The sequence below is a fragment of the Pyrus communis genome, chromosome 8 (genome assembly GCF_041283825.1).
Source record: "Pyrus communis isolate YQ-2024b chromosome 8, ASM4128382v1, whole genome shotgun sequence".
NCBI classification, from domain to species: Eukaryota; Viridiplantae; Streptophyta; class Magnoliopsida; order Rosales; family Rosaceae; genus Pyrus; species Pyrus communis.
Window position 1 is genome coordinate 378,691 of NC_142572.1, and position 19,961 is coordinate 398,651.

At 37.5% G+C, this 19,961-nt stretch overlaps 3 protein-coding genes across 6 annotated transcripts; 1 reads left to right on the forward strand and 2 right to left on the reverse strand.

Moving 5' to 3' along the window:
* Positions 1 to 4,825: 4,825 nt before the first annotated feature.
* LOC137717298 (uncharacterized) lies at positions 4,826 to 6,492 on the forward strand. Its single transcript, XM_088698994.1, has 4 exons — positions 4,826 to 5,021; positions 5,561 to 5,641; positions 5,744 to 5,964; positions 6,137 to 6,492. Exons 1-4 carry the CDS (start codon positions 4,826 to 4,828, stop codon positions 6,230 to 6,232), a joined length of 594 nt encoding a protein of 197 aa, XP_088555120.1. The 3' UTR covers positions 6,233 to 6,492.
* A 457-nt stretch (positions 6,493 to 6,949) lies between these two features.
* On the reverse strand, positions 6,950 to 8,676 carry LOC137718815 (mitogen-activated protein kinase kinase kinase 18-like). The gene has a single exon (XM_068458352.2). It carries the CDS (start codon positions 8,206 to 8,208, stop codon positions 7,156 to 7,158), a length of 1,053 nt encoding a protein of 350 aa, XP_068314453.1. The 5' UTR covers positions 8,209 to 8,676; the 3' UTR covers positions 6,950 to 7,155.
* A 2,869-nt stretch (positions 8,677 to 11,545) lies between these two features.
* Positions 11,546 to 19,845, reverse strand: LOC137718658 (uncharacterized). 4 transcript variants are annotated; one of them, XM_068458209.2, is made up of 20 exons: positions 19,549 to 19,845; positions 18,450 to 18,529; positions 17,757 to 17,861; positions 17,495 to 17,551; positions 17,309 to 17,379; positions 17,045 to 17,144; positions 16,410 to 16,480; positions 16,205 to 16,305; positions 16,027 to 16,130; positions 15,892 to 15,945; positions 15,705 to 15,760; positions 15,475 to 15,513; positions 15,218 to 15,362; positions 14,868 to 15,049; positions 14,722 to 14,789; positions 13,833 to 13,905; positions 13,702 to 13,763; positions 12,684 to 13,611; positions 12,265 to 12,555; positions 11,546 to 11,979 (listed from the first exon to the last, which is right to left on the reverse strand). In XM_068458209.2, exons 2-20 carry the CDS (start codon positions 18,522 to 18,524, stop codon positions 11,703 to 11,705), a joined length of 2,859 nt encoding a protein of 952 aa, XP_068314310.2. In that variant the 5' UTR covers positions 18,525 to 18,529; positions 19,549 to 19,845; the 3' UTR covers positions 11,546 to 11,702. The 4 variants fall into 4 exon arrangements, with proteins under 4 accessions (XP_068314310.2, XP_088555055.1, XP_088555056.1 ...); XM_088698929.1 differs by lacking the exons at positions 18,450 to 18,529; positions 19,549 to 19,845 and having other exon boundaries at positions 17,045 to 17,139; positions 17,757 to 17,839; XM_088698930.1 differs by lacking the exons at positions 17,309 to 17,379; positions 17,495 to 17,551; positions 17,757 to 17,861; positions 18,450 to 18,529; positions 19,549 to 19,845 and having other exon boundaries at positions 15,707 to 15,760; positions 17,045 to 17,105.
* Between the last annotated feature and the right edge of the window lie 116 nt (positions 19,846 to 19,961).

Here is a 19,961-nt window from a genome sequence, read left to right on the forward strand (position 1 = left end):
AGTATCGTTTATTAAAAAAGAAAAAAAAAAGTTAGATATGAGTTTTTGTTGTTAAAAAACCTGATCAATGAATTATAAATTTAATTAAATTGAGGAAATGATGAGTTGAAAGACTTGGAAGCCGAATCGTACACCGCCAGAAAGTGCTTTTATATGCGGGAATGTTTGCCGTGGGAAGGAAAGCGCGGCACCACTTGCCAAAAGTCTACTCGCTCGTCTAGCTTTACACTCATACTCGCCTTACCTTGCTAACAAGTACCATTCTCTTTTCTGTTTTCTCAGAATTAAAAGAAACGGTGCATAAAGAATTCGATTATTTAAGGACAGGAAGAATTCGATTATTTCAGGGATAGAAATAATTTATTATTTAAGGAAAGAAAGAATTCAATTATTTAAGGAAAGAAAGAAATCGATTTAGAAAGAGAATTATTGTTAAAAGAAAGTCGAAAAAAATTTGGTATGTTAGTACAGTGTTCTAAAAATCGACCTAGACAGCGTCTAGGTGTTGGAAGGTAGCCAACCGCTGTGCTTAACTCCTAATCGGCTAAAAAATCGGAGAGCAGATTAGGCGGGTGTTGGACGGTAATAGGCAGGACTAGGCGGAGATATGCAAGTTTGGGCGGGGCTAGGCGGATCTGGGTGGAGACTAATCGGGCTTATATGAAGACGTCAAAATCTACAATTTTTTTTGTTGTAGAGTAAGTTCCACAAAGAAGAAGACTGTTCCCTAACCTGATTTTGCACGATTCAATTAAAATGGTCCCACCATCTTTTATCTATAGCTGCAATGTTTTCTTTGAAATGGTCCCCACCATTTTTTTACAACTTTTTATACTCTTTTCTTTTTCTACTCTTAACCTGTTATTACTTTTCATTCTGTTTTTTATTTTATTTTTTTGTTGTAATGTTTTATTATTATTTTTTTAAGATCATACCATTTTTTATTTTTATTACGTACCTAAAAATTATTATCCATAGATTTCATTCAATTGTAATTTTTTGTAAGTGTCAATATGCACTTATTTACAAGATATATAAGAAATTTACTTAAATCTGTCTAGCCCGCCTAGATTCTGCCTAGGCGCCTAGGCGCTAGGCACCAGCCCCCCGCCCGACTAGCGCCTAGCGTTTTTTAGAACCTTGTAAAAAATTAAGTTAGTTGCTATAAAACTATAAATTTTAATTGATACAAATTAGTTGAGAATTCACGTGTTACAGTTTTATTTTGATATAACGATATTTCAATGCTCGGAATAAGGGGGAAGCACCACATGTCCTTAAACAATTAGAGGACATTGGAAAAAAAAAATTCCTCCAATTGTATAATGACATGTGGTGTTTCGTCTCGTATTTCGAACATATTGAAAAATCTTTCTGATAGACCAACCATATTCCTCCAATTGTATAATGACATGTGGTGTTTCGTCCCGTATTTCGAACATATTGAAAAATCTTTCTGATAGACCAACCATAATTGAGTGTCGAGCTCACCATCTATAAAAATGGGACCTGAGAATAAGTGGTAGGGATTTGAGCAATCATAAACTATAGTACAAATGAAGCAAAGAAGTAATTATATTTTTGTTGGTAATAAGTGTGAATAATGTAATTTGTGTATCATAATTTTAGTTTGGTATAAAGGGGTCAACTCGAACAAATATCACATGCTTAATGGACAGGTTAGCCAATGAATGACATGGGATCATCTTATCTACATTAACAATGAAATTGACAACTTCATTAAGTTGGGATGACATGAAATTCTCTAAACAAAATAACTATTAATAGTTACTTAGCACTACAATTTAATCATACACATATTTCCAGGTGGTTTCGGTACAATTATTGTACCAAAACTCCCGTTTCAATTACTATACCAAACTTTTGGTATTGCAACATTGATAACCATTATTGCGCCAAACTTTTGGTTTTACCGAAGTTAGGTATACCAAATACTTCGATTGGCATAATATGGTAATGATAATTACCACTTTATTTTGGGCCACTACTTTGAGTCAAAATTTGAAATTTTTTTCATCAACCCAACACTTTTTTAAATTTTTTTCATCAACTCTGTAGGTAATTCATACCTTTCAGATTATTTAATCATACTTGAAGCCAGCAGGCAGCAAGCACAAGCAGCAAAGAACTGCAGGCAAGAAGCACAGAGTAAAAAAAGCAGAGGCAGCAGCACACCAACACAATCCCAGTAGATTTCATATAATTGACACTCATTAAATATATATTATTTTATATATATACTTCATGTACTAAATACTAAATATATATAATAATATATATTTATATTTTTCGATACGATAGGGTAATACAATGGTAATGGTATCGAATACCAATACCATACCAAAAAATTTCGGTTCGGTATATTACCGTGCCATTACCGATTGACACAAAATCGGTATGGTACTATTGACAATTCGGTTGACACAGTAATTTAGCAAAAAAATCCACCCTTACACATATTCACTTATAAATAAAATGTCTTAAATTCAACTCCCTTGGATGACAAGATCCACACAAAATTATTATGGTTATCATTGTCTACTTAGCTCAAATTCTCTGTCCCTTAATGTAAATATATAATTTTATTTAAAAAAAAAAAAAACCAAATATAAAAAGAGAGATATTACATGAATTCCAATCGGGCTTCAACCATCCTACGAATAATTTTTTTTTTTTTTTTTGTTTATCGTAACATTAAGGTAAACCAACTAATGATTTTAATTTGTTTTGATTATCAAATATGTGAAACCATTATTATATCCAGTGGTTAAGGACGAATTCCAAACTCATGTTCCACACGGTATGTTTCGAGTTTGATTCTTAGTGCATGTGAATACACGATGGTGATCTGAAATGCTTATGTGAGTCTTCTTAATCCCGAAAAAAAGTAAACTGCTAAAATCACCAACTAATGCTTTCGCAGCAATGATTATTATATCCACTCGTGGTTTTAATCATGGCCAACAAAACATGCCATCATTTTCGCGTTAATTCAACTTTTTAATCATGATGCGATATTTGTTTACACTAATTTACATTAAATAGAAGAAAAAGCATTGAAAGAAGAACCCTAACCACTAAATCAGTATACCACCATTCAAATCTGGTGCAGGTGCCATAACTTCATCGTTTACATCTTCATCATCATCGCTTAACTCATTTTACTCATCTTTGGATGCGCTTGCATTTTCCAAACGCTATTCTTCTTTAATTGTAACTAAGTAAGAGTTTTTAAGTTCAAATTTCAAAAATAACGAGTTTGCAATTAATTTGTTCTCGACTCTCTTAGTGCATATAACCAAAGATATTGTTTAGAGATATCATTCCAATCCAACTCCTAATTTGGGTGGATATATTTATTAATTAATTAAATAAATCTAACACGTGTCAATAAAATGACTAATAGAAAAACTAACACGTATTCTTGTATTGAGAAATACTAAGGGGACTTTCTCAAAGTGGATTCTCCGTGAAATATCTGCCATATCACAATTTAACGTCAATTTCCATGCCAACATCATAAAACATTGTGTCAAAAACATGAGGCACATAAAATTCATGGAGAGTCACATTTTTGAAACTCTCCTTAACATTTCTCTCATGTACTATTGGTTGAAAATAAGGGGTTTAGGATAAATTAAAAATCTCTACAATCTCACAATTCTCAAAATACTACTTCAATAATTTTATTTATTCTTCTCCATACGGAGGTATTTATAAGATTACAAAGGAGCAATACTAGAAAATAAATAAATAAAATCCTTTATCTACAAGACAAGGAAACCTAGACTAAATCAAATCATATCAAAACCTTAATTAAATCATATAAAATCACTAATTAAATCAAATCCTAAAATACTTTCCTTTTTATTTTCCAACATTATTGACACGGAACACTATCAAAATGGAATAATCCTATCATACAAATTATTCTCGTTCTTTACACTAGATACTGACCAATTTTCTTCTTGTACAACGCAACATGCATGCTCTTTTTATATGTGCAAGGAATTTTTTAAAATTCGGATAAACAATCAACCGGACTGACCCATAATCCAGTTTGATTATTTTTTTTTAAGGGACAAAGAAATGATCCATATAATCCAGAAAACTTAACAATCTCCAGCCATTTCGGCTGGGAGGGCGTTTCTGAATGACCCATCTCTTTGACAACAAGTTTCCGACTCCTCCAAAATATAAAACTTGGACAACATGTTTAGCTCTGGTCATGTACACACACACACACACACACACATGTTGGAGAAAAAACTTAGAGTGCACAACTCTAGCATAAATGTTGGAGAGACAATACAAGTAAACAAATTACTTGTATTACACAAACAAATATTACAACACTCTCAAATGACACTCTTAGAACAATGACACTCACTCACTTTCTAGAGACAAACTCTAGACCACTCACACTCTTACAAAACTACTCTTTCTTCTCACTCTCACTTGCTTGCTTGCTTACAAGCTTGCTTGCTTGGTTTGTTGATTTGTTGTTACAAATGGTGTGGATGCCTTCTCCTTTTATAGGCATGGATGGAACCTTGGAGAAGCATGGACACACCATGCTAGAGATATCTAGATAATTCCACTAACTTCCTAAGCTAGAATTATCTACACTAATCTTGCATGTTGGTGGAAACCTCACCATTCTTCTAGACTCTTCCACCAACTTAAGAAACAACATTCTAGTCATTTCTACAAAGTACTACTTTAACTTGGATAATCTAGCTAACCAACCTTAGTGAATGTTGTAGAATTCTTTATTCTAGATTTGTGTAGGTCCTTTAATGAGATGGGGTTGATTTCTTTAACAACACACACACGTCAAAACACAAAAAATGCACCTGGAACTACATCGAGTAAAAACCTCTTCTTCCAGATATTCGCCAATTTGCTTGCTTCCAAGCCTCGCCGAAGCTCAGGAGGTCGATCTGCCCGTGCAGCTTCCCGCCGTCATGCACCAGCACGCAACCCTCCTCCTCAGCCTTGTACGTACTTATGTGAAACATATATTATCGGACTTGTTTCAAACTGCTTCTTTCGCTCATAAACACTTATATTAAAAGCACTACAATAAAAAGCACATTGAAATTTTGCTTCCTAGAAAGCCTTTGAAGTACTTTAGTAGAACTCAAAAGCACTTTTTAACTTTTTTTGTCAAACATGATTAGAAGCACTTCCAATAAAAGCACTTTATAGAGATGTATTTCCAAACGAGCCCTAGGTCACTAGGAATGGGATCTAGTAACAAGACTTAAAACTGAGAAACCAATTTCTTCAAATAACGAAGGAAGCGAGGTTCATCATAATTCATAGAAGTGCCACACACAACATATCAAAATCCTTCCTATATCATCTCACTCATGCATAACTGCAAAAAGTTTTCTAAATAGTTTTGCATCCATAATCAAGACTTTCAAGTAATCCTCTAAAAGCGGTTTTAGTCATTTTAAAAGCACATCAGAACCGGCTGATGCAATGTTCTCCTTTTCACCTCTAATTGGATTGTTTATGTGTTGCCATGCAGTTTATGAAGCTCGTCGTTCTCCATCTCCAGCTCCAGCTCCGACTGGCCGTGATGGATCTATGTTTTCAGGATTTGTTCAGGGTACGTACGTACGTGGATAGATAATGTTTTTGTTCGTTTAGTTGCTTATAATTATTGTACATTATAAAATACAATCATTCGAATTGGTCTTGTTGCATGCAGGTATGGCTTTGGGGATTGGAGATGCCGTGGCACACAGGGCTGTGGATGCTTTGATGGGTCCTCGCCGCGTCACTATTCGAAATGAAGCTGCCGCTGCTGCTTCTCCTACTCCTGCGGTTCCCGCTCGTCCTGCTGCTGCACCAGTACTAGAAACCAGGGCTAGCACTAGCAGTGTCCATGGTTCAGATGCCTGCAGTAATCATTCCAAGGCATTTCAAGATGTATGCAATCCTTTTTCTTTTATTATTTTCCCCAAGATTTATTGTGAATTTCAGGGACCGTTTGATAATCATTTCGTTTTCACTTCACCTTTTTTTTTTGAACCTGGAAACTAATTATACGATGACCTTTGGGTTTTTTTGGGGAAATTATTATATGACCACCTTTGTGCAGTGCATCGACGAGTTTGTAAGTGATATCAGCAAGTGTCAGTGGTACATGGATAAGCTGTACGAGTGCAAGAACAACTCCGGCATGTTGAGTGCTTAAATAAGCACTGCTTCCTTTGCCTGTCAAGATAGTGAATTAGTGGTCTATGTTTGGGGGAATGATTTCTTTAAATAAATCTTCATATAAGTAGTAGTACCTCTTCTTGTTTGAACCTGATCCTACGATGCTTGTTTCGTGTATTCATGCTCGTAAATAATGATTTTTGTAACTGTTTGCTGGATATATAGTTGAAGAGTTTGTGCATGATATACTCACATATCAACTGTTAACACTGGGTTCAATAACAGTTTAAGTTTGGCGATTAAGTTTTTTTATACCGGTTCCTTGAACTGTTTTCGACTATGAAAGGGAGACTGGATGGACTTATTTGCGAAGAGCCCAAAAACTAGTTGGAGTCATATTTGACAAGAAATGTTACGATTTCATCAAACTTGAATTCTTTCTTTTAACTAAAAGAGACGAGAAGAGAGGGAACTGTGACAGGAAGAAATTCTGAACAATGCATTCAAATTCTTTGTTTACAACTATGTTATGTACAAACTGTCAAGAAATTAAGCAACCCTAAACCTCTCTAAATGAGCATCAGAGACGCGTTTTCTCAAGTTAAATTTCAAACGCTGTAGGGGAATGTTTATGTTGGAAAGGAACAAAATTCATATACATCGTGTTTGTTTATGATTATAATTTCCTACCGCTCTCATTCTGTGCAATCAAGCGGATTGGAAGACGGCTGAGAGCAAGTTACATGAAGAGTGATTGAAATTAAACTGAATATTTTGCTTGCAAATCTATGGGTGTACAAAGGCAGGAGATACCTCCACAAAAATAACTATCATGGAAAAACAGACAACCTGTCTATTTCTCGCTACTGGCTAGATGTCTCTACATATTTTCACAAAATTCTGATCATGTACAAATTGTGTTTTACTTCTTCTGCTGTGGTGATTTGATCTCGTAATCATTTACCTAACAGTAATCCAATTTCCTGACGACTCCAAGTGATTCTCAGATATCTGCTGCCTTCTTGAAAAAGGGTTTCTACTTGGGCTGCTGGGGAACTCATCGCGATCGCAGCTCTCGATTCCCTGATCTGAACAATCAGAACCCTCTTCGTAAAGTCCAATGTCTAATGTGCTCGCTGGTGAGTACGCCACACCATTTCTTGAAAATTGCATTGAGTTTCCAGACACAAATGGATGGTTGAGCAACTCCTTAGCAGACCACCTCCTTTTGGGGTCTCTTTCCAAGCACCTTGCTAAGAAATCCAACCCTTCGTCCGAAAGCTTTTGCGGGAACTGAGGCTTTTCATTGCCACAAGCAATCTTCAAAACAGCAGCAACCGGATTCCAAATCTCATTGCCCCAAGGAGGCCTCCCGGTAACCATTTCAATCACCGTGCATCCCAATGACCAGATATCCGAAGCAAATTCTAGCCTTTCGTTTCTCAAAACTTCAGGAGCCATCCACAATGGAGTCCCGCCAATACATTGCAAAGAGTGCTGCACTGAAACCCCGTCAGCCTTTGAGCCCTTTAGCCTCTTTGCGAAGCCAAAATCCGCCAACTTGACATTCCCGGAGGATCCCAAGAGCACATTGTTGCACTTGAGGTCACAATGCACAATCCCACTTTCATGAAGATACTCGAGGCCGTGAAGAATCTCCCTTGTGTACAACCGAACTACTTCTTCCTCCAACGCCCCGCCAAATATCTTCGACACATCTGACAAACTACCCCCTGCCATGTACTCCATGAACACATTAGTGCATTTCCCGTCACCATTTTCCCTCCCCATACATTTAACAACATGTGGGGAATTCAAACTCTCGAGAATCTTAACCTCGTTCTCAAGAGCCTCAGCTCCATCCCTAGACTGAGCAGATTTCACAACGAAAAGCGCTCCTGTGGCTTTGCTCATGGCCAGATGAACACTCCCATAAGAACCAGAACCGACCATTTTTCCCTTCATCCACTCACCCGGCAGAGGAGATGTGCACTGATCGGGATTCGCAGCCATTTCTTCTTTGATATTTTGAATCGGGCAAGAAAACCCAACTCAAAACACGATGCTTCTGGTGCCTCTGAAAGCATGCAGATAAAAGCACTATGAATTGTAGGATATCGAAGACCGATGTGTTTATAGAGGATTTTTTAAAAAAAAGGAAAAAAAGAAAACAGGTTGATGGAAAAAAAACTTGCCAACAGTTCCAGATTGAATCGAAATCGGAAACATAAACAAAACAAGGAGTTATTTTAGGATTAAACTGAAACTTCAATGACAGAGTTACTCTCTTACTTTGATGGTAATCAGAGTTTCCAAAAAAATTAAACAAAGTGCAAGAAAAAACTATAATGATGGTAGAGCGGTTTCCCTTTCGCACGGAAAACCGCTCCAGCAGCAGGAGATTTCTCCTGAAGTTTTTAGAAAGCAGAAAACTTTGATGATCTCCTTTTTCCCAGATACAAAATTATGGCTAGGAGGAAAAGGAAATGAAAATTTGAGGAGGAATTTGGAATTTATACGAAGTCTGATGGGAGAGGAAAAAAACGGTTGGCCATCCTAGCCTTGTGGAACGCCCTTGAGTCCTATGGGTACCTGCCACGTGGCAGAAACTATAATCTAATTCGTGTTTCCTCACACAGAACAAAGAATGGCTATTGAGACACTGAATTTCTTGCCGTTCATTTCTCTTAAGTTTGAATTATGTTCCTGCGGATTAATAGATTATAATAGTGTAGAATGCCGTTTCTAAAAATAGAAACAAATTAATAACCACTTCTTACCAAATTGGTTTTCTTATTGAATGTCCAACATCACTGTGGTATATGTTGAATTGTAATCTTGTCTTGGCCCAAAGATAATTGATCCCGCCCATACACAAAAAAAGATCCATGCACATGCTAGAGAATTCTAGCAAAGTTCAAGTTGGTGGAAGAGTCTAGAAGAATGGTGAGGATTCCACCAACATACAAGATTAGTGTAGATAATTCTAGCTTAGGAAGGTAGTGGATGTTGGATAATGGCCAAATGTTTCCTTGTTTTGTGGCTTGTTTTGTGGCTTAAATTGCTCCATGTTTTGTGGCTTTTTCAAAGCCATGTTTTGTGGTTTTTTCAAAGCCATGTTTTGTGGCTTTTTCAAAGCCATGTTTTGTGGCTTTTTCAAAGCCATGTTTTGTGGGAGAAGGCTTGGATTAAGAAAATCATAAAAAGAGAGCATTTGGCAAAACAAGGATACGGATGAGAGAAGGAAAGCATCCAAAAGAGATGGTGTGAGCATTTGGCTCTACCATGGGCATGGGTGAGAGAAATCAAGAGAGCTAGAGTGAAAGATCTCTTGTGAAAGAACTCTTGGGGTAGAGTGAGGCTCTTGGGAAAATTCTGTGAGTGGGTGTACAAGGGATATGGGATTGGGTTATGTCGATTTAACTCATGTGTAACTTGTACTGTTTTTCTCATAGTGAAAAACAATATCTCTCTGAGGACGTAGGCAGGTTTTTGCCGAACCTCGTAAATTTCTCGGTGTCTTTATTTCTTGTATTTTATTTTGTTCAACTGTGTGTGATTTTGGTGAGGTTGTAATTTGAATCTCGGTTCCGCACTAACGAACGGGCCAAGGCACAACAATTGGTATCAGAGCATCGTTGGGGGCTTTGGTTCGTTGGAGGTCCAGATTTGTTGTTCACCATGGAATTTTCAGTTGAGCAGTTTAAAGGAAGAGGCGGTTTTGCTCTTGGTAAAGGAGAGTAATGGAAGCCTGAAGAAATGGAAGCCGTGTTTAGGGATGCTTGGATCAACTGCTAAAGTTGATGTTGAGGAAGAAGACAAAGGCCTCTTTCTTCTTACCTCACTTTCAGATCTGTACGAGAACCTTGTGAAACTTTACTGCAAGGAAAGAAACAGTAAGTTTGGAGCAGGTGCAAGCTTCTTTGGTGTGGAATGATACACACAAGAGACCATGGATGATGGTGGGCACAAGACTGCTTAAGTTATTCAAGGTTGAAATCGTGGAAGAAAATTGGAAAAAGGATCTGAGAGAGACAGCAGGTTCAGATCCTGTTCCGGAGGCAAGGGTCCACAGTGCTACGTGTGCAAGGCCGGGTTAGCAAGTTTGTGGTGGAAGACTTTGAGTATGCCCTCTAGGTACTCGAAGCAACACTTCTCCTGGTGATGTTTAGTCTCAAGTGTTGCAGGGGTTTTGCAGCAGGTGGAGCTATAGGATTCACAGGTGATGAGAAGGTCCTGAGGTAGGAGGAAGTGTGGGAATTTTGTCTGGCTCGATGGGTTGTTGCTGGAAATAGGCGCGCTAACGAGTTTCCAGGTTGCAGACAATGAAGAGGAGGAAAACCTGCTGGAGGAGACGAGGATGTGTTGAGATCCTGTCTGAAGCTAAATGGTGATTTTTAGCTTGCAGCAGCTGCACATGCATTGGCAGTAACTGAATCGGAACAGGACCAACGAGGTTGATTCAGAGTGTGCATGCTGGTACGTAAGGCCAATGGACTTTGGTACAATTTGGCCACAGTGGAGATTGTTGGATAATGGCCAAATGTTTCCTTGTTTTGTGGCTTGTTTTGTGGCTTAAATTGCTCCATGTTTTGTGGTTTTTTCAAAGCCATGTTTTGTGGTTTTTTCAAAGCCATGTTTTGTGGCTTTTTCAAAGCCATGTTTTGTGGGAGAAGGCTTGGATTAAGAAAAGCATAAAAAGAGAGCATTTGGCAAAACAAGGATACGGATGAGAGAAGGAAAGCATCCAAAAGAGATGGTGTGAGCATTTGGCTCTACCATGGGCATGGGTGAGAGAAATCAAGAGAGCTAGAGTGAAAGATCTCTTGTGAAAGAACTCTTGGGGTAGAGTGAGGCTCTTGGGAAAATTCTGTGAGTAGGTGTACAAGGGATATGGGATTGGGTTATGTCGATTTAACTCATGTGTAACTTGTACTGTTTTTCTCATAGTGAAAAACAATATCTCTCTGAGGACGTAGGCAGGTTTTTGCCGAACCTCGTAAATTTCTCGGTGTCTTTATTTCTTGTATTTTATTTTGTTCAACTGTGTGTGATTTTGGTGAGGTTGTAATTTGAATCTCGGTTCCGCACTAACGAACGGGCCAAGGCACAACAGTGGAATTATCTAGATATCTCTAGCATGATGCTTCCATGCTTCTCCAAGGTTCCATCCATGCCTATAAAAGGAGAAGGCATCCACACCATTTGTAACAACCAAGAGAGCAATTAGTGAGAAGTGAGTGTTAAGTGAGAAGTGAGAAGAAGCAACAAAGCTTCTACGAGTGTTTGAGTGTTTCCTCTTGTACTAGTTTGTGAGTGAATAAAAATTTGTATAACACCTTGAGTGTTCTTTCTTTCTCTTGCCTATCAAATTCCGCTGCATTACATTCTCCTTTGTGAGATAAATATCTCCAAAGTAGTGAAGCATTTTTTAAACCCCAACAGTATATACATCAATTTATTACAAAATCGAGATTCGATATTGTTATACATGGGTAGAAATTCACTCATAACCACATCCTCTTGCAAGTATAATCGAAAACAGTCTGCAAAATACTTCTTGATGAATCGTCCTCCGGCAACTTTAGAAGCTGAGCAACTTTTGAGAATCCAGCCTCGTGCCTAAGCGAAGAAACTTCAGCTGCTTCTAACTCCGTCTCCTGCTTGAACAGCGGTGGTTTTGATAATGCCCACTGCATTGACCAAATGGCCAGAGGGCGCATGTAAGCTAAAGATCTGAATTCTCCGCTGGTGGTCCAAGCTTCGGGAGTTTGAAAAGAGTATCTGTTGATAAAATAATAAAGGAGTTAGGAAGCGAGAAACGGAGAGCAGATAACATATACATCAATAGGTTGAGTTAACAAGAAATTGACTGTGACCGAGTCAGCATTTAACGGATCACATCCCTTCGATGAGGTTGTCGACAATCTTCAGTATGTTTGCATCTCAGAAACTTGGAAAAGAAGTCATTTATTGGCATTTGTTTAAGCTAACACCCGACATACACTTCACACAGATATTTTATGTCCAAACATAGATTGCAGGTTAGCGATAATAAAGTTAACTCACCCAAGACCTTCTTTGGACCATGCAGCTTCATAGATTCCAGCCGCAGTATGAAATCCTATATCAACCATATCTTCCTGAATCATCGTTGCAGCTAAAGCGTATGTAACTCCAGACCATATTTCTCTTGACTGCATTGCTGACATGTCAACCTTTCCATCAGGTAGCATCCCATTAACTGCTCCTTGTCTCCCATCCTTAAACTTTAGGACGTTGTAATTATAAACCGTTTCCAGCGCACTCCGTGCCTTGTCTTCATCAACAATTGGCAACTGACCGGATGCTCTTGCATACCTACAAAGTAGCTAGATAGTAAGTTTTAATTCATCGCCATAACTACATAGATCAGACTGATAATTTTGTGAAAGAAATCTTTCGATTGGCATGAATAGATGACATTCAAAAGTTGAGTCACAACAGACCATTGTCCGGCCAGTTGATCAGCTTGGATTGATGAACTTGATGTTTGACCACTGTTGTCATAATTAAAGTAAGATCCATTCCATAATTTCGCATACACAGATTTTGCCTTCTGGTACTTGTGCCAAAAATAAACCTCTGAACCCTTGTCACCTACTTCTCGTGCCATGGCTGATGCAGCCTGCAATGCTGCTACCCACAACCCACCACTATATGCACCCACACCAGAGACCGACCACGTATCATAAGTCTGATCTGGGGAGCCATCACTCTCAACCATTCCATCGCCATCTTTATCAAATTGTTCCATATAAGCCATTGCAACGTAAACAGCGGGCCAAACGGCTTCTGCAAATTTCTTATCACCAGTGGCAACCACATCCCTGTAAACTTGGAGAACAAACTTAGGATTCAAGTCTTTCCACCTATCCGTGTCATACAGGTTATAAGCATTTACTTCAAACCAGGGGTCATGGAGGCCGATATCATGAGGAACAGCTCCAAGAACCTTTCTTTGGACCCATTTTCCGTCAGATAGAAGTTTCATCTTAGAGGGGTCGTGCATCATTACTGCTGCCGCAAAGTCCCGTTGGATGCTGAGCTCAAGTTTTGGGAATAGCATGACTAGTGCAAACGAAGAGTAGAAATGGACATCGTAACTGTTCCACATATGATATTCAATTCCTTCAAGACAGAGAAATTGGCCAATGTTTTCTTCTCCCTCCTGAAGGAGATTTGTTCCAAATGCAGAGTTTGATGCTATGGGAGAATGAACTTGCTCAAGTATTGATATCATCCTTCCAAGAATGTCAATAGCAGTATCATTTTGCGGGGATGCATCAATGACGCTTTTCAAACCTAATGATGACTTATCCAGGGAAAACTTCCTTTCTCCAATGCTCGTTAAGCTATGGACTGGCAGTGATCCATCTGCAAAACAATTTATATGAAAAAAAGAGGAACTAATGTTTCAATATAATTGTCCAATTTCACTGCAAAAGAATCAAACTTAAAAAATACCTGTCCAAACTGTGCCCCCGGAATTCAGAATGTAGAGCTCATTGAACAGAGTGACAGGGTACCTGCAGAGAACCTTGACAAATCTTAGAAATCTGACATGTACTTGAATCAGATTAGACATCTACACTCACCATTCAGGAAGTCTCTTGTCCTCAAGAACTGGTCTTTGCCATGCTTCAATCTGGGATTCCCAATGGTGATGCTCTATGTTTCAAGGAAAATAGAACAAGAACAAAAACAAAGGATGTTAGGCGACCGATCACAATCAATAGATAATATAACAAAGAAACGGTGAATTAGGGTTTCCTAGTTAAAGGAATGGGAAAGTTTCACACTCCTTATGACCTGACGATAATATACTATGTAACCATTTCCTAGTTTAAAGAACACGGTAACTTGGACCAATGTTCCTTTATGCTATGTTTGGATGAGGGACTTTCAAAGTCCCAAAGAACTTTAGACTTTGTACTTAAAAAAGAACTATAAGAAGACTACCAATGAACTACTCCGACACTACAAAGCTACTTTAGAACACTGAAAATGCACTACAAAGAAGCTAAACAAAGGAACTTCAAGGTGTCATTTGAAAGTTCTCGTAGATGTATAGCACTATTCATTTCACAGTCCATCCAAACTAATTTAGCCTAAGTTCCATGGAATTTCAAAGTCCCTCACATAAATGCACCCTTGGGGTTGGATGACGACTCAAGGATTCTGTAAGAGTGCATTGACCATAAAACTTACAATCTCATTGGCAAGTAGGGGTCCAATACCAAAATTGGTGTCATGTATCATGTTTGAAATGAAGATTCTGAAATCGACTCAGCTAACCAGAAGTGGAGGAATGAATATCATCATCGATGAAAATTATTGTCTTATCTAATGACACAAAAATGACAAAGAACTGTCATATGATTTACGCTGACCGCAATATGTTAAGGGGTAACGGCCCAACTTTGACCACCAAACAAATAATCTAAAAAAAATCATCAACATGAAGTTTATGAAATCAACCATTACCAAGAATAGCATCATGAGCAATATTTGCAGCTGCATCCCCAAGTTTGCCATAGAATTTAGTGTACCGCCTGTTCATAAAAAAAATTGCAGCATTTAAATACTGTTCCACTGTATCGTATCTTTCACCCTAGTGTTTCTCCACCCACCTGTGATATGTCTTCCCACCCATAAATTTTACTTCTGGGCAATCCCATGCCAATGAAAATGTTACAGTGCGTACTCCATCAGGTGGAACTGCCACAGAAGCAGCAATGGCTGCCCCAATAGATGATCCAGGTTCTGAAGGTAATGGCGTTTCTGCAGAATTAAGACTGTCAAAGGATCCATGCTGTAACAAAAGAGGCACAAGTATCAAGTTTTATGAAGAATAAGAATAGTTCAAATGTCCAAAATAAAATGGGTCTCCAACCCTTATAAATTACTTTCTTGCAACAATCAAAATAAAGCAAGCTGAAGACACTTCTATGACATGAAAATGTTAGCATAATCTACTGACCTCTTTTATCTCACTCCACATGTCTTTAGCTGTGATACCTTCGGAGTCGCCAGAAATCACAAAGCAAGGGCACTCTGATACGTGAACACCATCAGTCTCCTGTGCTGCTATTGCAAATGTCACTGGGGGCAGCCCATCTGCAGTCCTGTATTTTCAAATAAAGGGTGTTACATGTAGAGAAAAATAACAAACACATCGTAAATTGAGGAAACGATTTCAAGAATCTTTTTCTATCTATATCAAGAAAGGGAACTTACTTGTGATGTAGAAGTACGCCATGCACGCCATCCTTCATCCTAAAGATGTTAAATGATACTGAGAGTTAGAATAAATTGCAAGTATGGTGATAAGCAATCTTTCATAAGGGCACATGTAGATATACATGTGTTGTTATATCAAAAGTCAAAGGTTTGATTCTCAAAAGAAAAAATTCAAAGGTTTATGTTAGAAAATCCAACGAGAAGTCAAGCTAAGGACAAGATCTTACACTGCTCTTGAATTGGAGTGATGACCAGAAAATTCAGAAATCCCTCCAACAGAATTCTGAATGGGACATGCCAAAATAATTTCGAATTAGTTGTAATGGCTTCCAATGGGATAAGTCTTCGATTCAAGATTGCCAAGAAAACATACAAAAAGAGACGGAGAAAATATTTTAAACAAAAAGGACTTACTGCCCAAGTGAAAAGCAGTGTGACATCAGCTGCAGTCTTCCCAGAATTATATATCTGAAAAGAGAGAAAAACTAAAACTCCAATACAGCTGCGCCAGATTTTATGAAAACATATTTCTCACAGAATCATTCTTACCGTGTACGTAAAAACTGAAACAGGTAGGCTGCTCTCCTTGTAATTATGGGGAATAAAAGGCGAAATTTGACGACAGACTACTTTGAGAGCTGGATCAGGTTCACCTGCATCAAAGAGAAAAATATGACCCATGAAGGACATAGTACCACTCAGATGTATAACATTCAATGTATCTTACCATCGTAAACAGACCAAGCCCTTGGGAAAAGGGCATGATATGTAGAATTATCCCCGTTCAGATTCCAGTCCCAAGATCCAATCCCTGAAACTTGACTTTCTCTGTTCATGCACACAATATCAGTAAATTCATTCATTCATTCATAGGGATTCCATATTACAACGAAAAGTAAACAAATTGTCTTGTTTCATGTCTAGGAACTTACTTCAGAACGTCTGGGATCCTCGGACAGAGCACAGTAGAGTATTTTTCACCATTCGTGCGGGAAACAAATACCTGGCACAGCATTTGTATCCAGTTTAATTAAAGAATGAAACTTTTACATCATCTAAAAAAAAGTGTAATAAGTTTTACATGATCTAAAAAGAAGTGTAATAAGAAAGGCTATTGCAAACTATTTGGTTAAAATGATGATGAAATATTATCAGAAGGTTCCAGAAGGGAGAAGAGCGAAGCTAAAAGTACGTCTATTGAGATTGTATCAGACATTTATGCATCTTATAACTAAAGGAAAAACAAATGAAGGTTATGTAATGAGGTAAAACTATTGATTTTTGTCAAAGATTCCAAAAGAAACCATGGACTTAAATTTGCAGGTTCTTCCGCACACTTAAACTGAACAACTGTAGACTCTTTTGCGAGATCATCAGTCTCTAACACATGAGGAGATGTATTCCGCTTCTAGAGTGTTGCACTGCATTAAGTACATAATTCTCCGCAAGAGGATGTGTATATTAACTAACTTCTGATTGTTGAAAGCATTAATGAAGAAATGCCTTGGGATGGCAGGCAATAAACTTATATAATTTTCTATTTTTCTTTCTATAAGAATTAACTTACAGAAAATTGATCTGCTAAAACAGGTTTCTCTTCACATCTTCCAGGGAAGAGCTGCCACCGCTGAAAATCACCACTATAACTTCTTCCGATGTTTCCTGCCCTAAGAAAGCAAACAAAAGGATTATATACTATGCAATTGGTAACAAAAGGATTATATACTATGCAATTGGTTATACTTCTTAGTAAGATATATATACATACATATATAGATAGATAGAGAGAGAGAGAGAGAGAGAGAGAGAGAGAGAGAGATTGATGAGTTACCCAATTCCACCAAGTGGGACACCATGATTAGATGTCAAATGGTGCTTAACAAATGGATTAATGAAGCCCTCCTGCAGATAAAATATAAACAGGTGCATCCGTGTTTGGAAGAAATTCAATTAGATGGATCCCCTAAAATAAGCAATCATCAAAGTAATTAAGCTCATTTAACATTAAGAAGATTACCCTTCCGTTAGCAGCTTCTTGTCGTAGATGACGCCATAGCCGAATACCTATTGGAGCCTACCAAAAACAAAACAAGCAATATTGTTGACAGAAACAATAAGAGAAGGTAAAGGTCAGATACTAAAACTGCAGTCAGTAATATGCTGCATCACCAAGGCCTATGACCAAAACTTTACGCGAAATATCTCCAGTCGGTATGTCATTTGTTCATTTTCATATATGGTGTACTTCAAACTTCATACATTCTATGTTTCAAACTTACCAAATGAATGATCTCTTTTAAATATAGATTGAATGGCAAAGGTGCGTTGCCCGTGCTGTTTAACTTTCGTTGCCATGTCAGTGATGCAGGCTTCCCAGGGTCAACCTTAATCCAGATAAACAAAAGAAAATACATATTAGAGAGCACCAAAAGGCAAAAAACTTTCAAGTCTTAAACAAATTTCAATGAACAGTCTCAGGTCACTTGTCAGATCTTAAGAATTACATCACACAGACTATGTTAAGTAATCGAAAACCCACTATTTTTATTGGCGAAACCAGCATTCCCCAGTGACAGATTCTAAGCCTTTTCTTCAGTTTTCATATTTAAAGAGTAGAGACATTTCTTGACCAAAAAAAGAAAAAAAAAGAGAGTAGAGACATAAATACAGTGGGTCTTCAATATACAATCATGCAACGTTGCACTGTCACAGTTATCCGTCTCCTCTAAGATGCACAAGAAACAGTGATGCTGAAACTAAAGCCCTCTAAGACATTCAGCACAAGTTAAAACTCACAGACTTTTCGAAAGAGTATGCAAAGTCAGTGATTAGCCAAACAAGTACCCGAAATTCATCTTTCGAAGAATATAAGCACGAGTTCAATGTCGAAACCTTTACTTGTTTCAAACAAAAAGGAAATGCTGCCAGGTTACTTCTCACATTTAAGAGTATATAATCTTGGTTGAGCCTACCTTTTCAAGTGAAGAATCGGAATGCTCGTTATCTCTTTCAGCAAACCCATTCTCGAATATCTTCTTCTCAAGCATACTTCCTGTATCAAACAAAACATTACTTAATCGGGCAGAACGCAGTTCCAATGTTAATTAATAATGTTCTTCCTCTTATCATGTTCCATCAGTTTACTGGAAGTTAAGAACATCAACAAAAGTATTGAAATTACAGCTACCATGTTACTCCGATAAGTTGGTAACTAAAGAAAATGCCCTTTTCCATACTCTCATCCACCAAATAAAAAAACTACTGCATATAATTTGAGAGAATTCTCTGCAAGATTATCAAAATTATAGTGGTAAACCAGATAGTCATGTTTTGAATCACTGTAGGAACCACATTAATCACTTTGCAATGCTTATGTTGCACGGACACTCCGAAACCATTGAGACTTGAATCTTGTGTTTAACTATTATGTTTAGTGAATGAATTTGATGAACACGAGTATTTTGTTATATTATAAATTTAAAGTATTGTTTTTAATATATGTAATATTAATTATAAACTAGTCATATTTTAATCGCCGTTTCATATTCTTGTTTTATGAAAATTTCGGTATAGCTGCGTCGCACGTCACTCCATATTTTTCCAACATATTGGTTTCTGATTCGGCAGGATTATTGACATTTACAATTCAGACAACCTTAAATTTTAAAACAAAACAACAACACACAAGTGAAACAAAACCCAATTCGCCAAACAAACAAAAATAAAAAATAAAAATATCAAGAAGTGTTGTGACCTATATTTAACTGTTGGGTGAGGCATGGAGAGAAAAAGAGTGGAGAATAGGCTTAAGGAATTGTTCGGTAATTCCCAATCATTGTGTCTTTATTTATAAGGATGAGAGAAACTTGTTCTCCAAGTAAAACAAAGTTTATTAAGAATGATCTTCTAGATCTCAAAAGATTCATAATCTATCTTTACATTTACACAATCACAATATGTATTAGAATTTAGGCCACAAAAAGAAGAGAAATTTTGATGACCCATTTGACTGCATATTCATCTGATCTCACTCACCCAACAAAAATATCAACTGGTGTAAATAATTCAAACCTGACAGTTATCAGACTGCAACTCCAACCAACAACTGGGTTCACAGAGACAGCAAACTCCCGCAGATTACAGGGGAGAGAGAGAGAGATAGAGAGAGAGAGAGAGAGAGATGGACTTGGTGAATTATGTTGAATGTTTTGATCATACAGAAGGCCCACCCCTTGACCGGTATGCATGTCCGTATACTTCCTTTATCCTTACGCTATCTAATTTTCAATTTACATTTTTCTCTCTGTCAAGCTGGTTGGTGACATGTGTCTCTGTGTGTCGGGTTTTCTTTCTATTTTATCTTATCTCAAGTTGAAGAATGTTTAATTTTGTGTAATAAGAAACTTAACGCAAAGAATTTTAACAAAAAATTATATTTTTATATTAAAATGTCAATTCTGATACTATTTATTTTATTTTTTATT

What these genes read in the sequence shown, in the direction of transcription:
- LOC137717298 (XM_088698994.1), top strand. Translation starts at nt 4,826, where the DNA reads ATGGGGTTGATTTCTTTAACAACACACACACGTCAAAACACAAAAAAT. An exon ending in CAACCCTCCTCCTCAGCCTT is followed by an intron (nt 5,022 to 5,560) that starts GTACGTACTTAT and finishes GTTGCCATGCAG; the next exon opens with TTTATGAAGCTCGTCGTTCT. An exon ending in GTTTTCAGGATTTGTTCAGG is followed by an intron (nt 5,642 to 5,743) that starts GTACGTACGTAC and finishes TGTTGCATGCAG; the next exon opens with GTATGGCTTTGGGGATTGGA.
- LOC137718815 (XM_068458352.2), bottom strand. Translation starts at nt 8,208, where the DNA reads ATGGCTGCGAATCCCGATCAGTGCACATCTCCTCTGCCGGGTGAGTGG.
- LOC137718658 (XM_068458209.2), bottom strand. Translation starts at nt 18,524, where the DNA reads ATGCTTGAGAAGAAGATATTCGAGAATGGGTTTGCTGAAAGAGATAAC. An exon ending in TTTCAGTTTTTACGTACACG is followed by an intron (nt 15,946 to 16,026) that starts GTAAGAATGATT and finishes CTCTCTTTTCAG; the next exon opens with ATATATAATTCTGGGAAGAC. An exon ending in GGTGGGAAGACATATCACAG is followed by an intron (nt 14,790 to 14,867) that starts GTGGGTGGAGAA and finishes TTTTATGAACAG; the next exon opens with GCGGTACACTAAATTCTATG.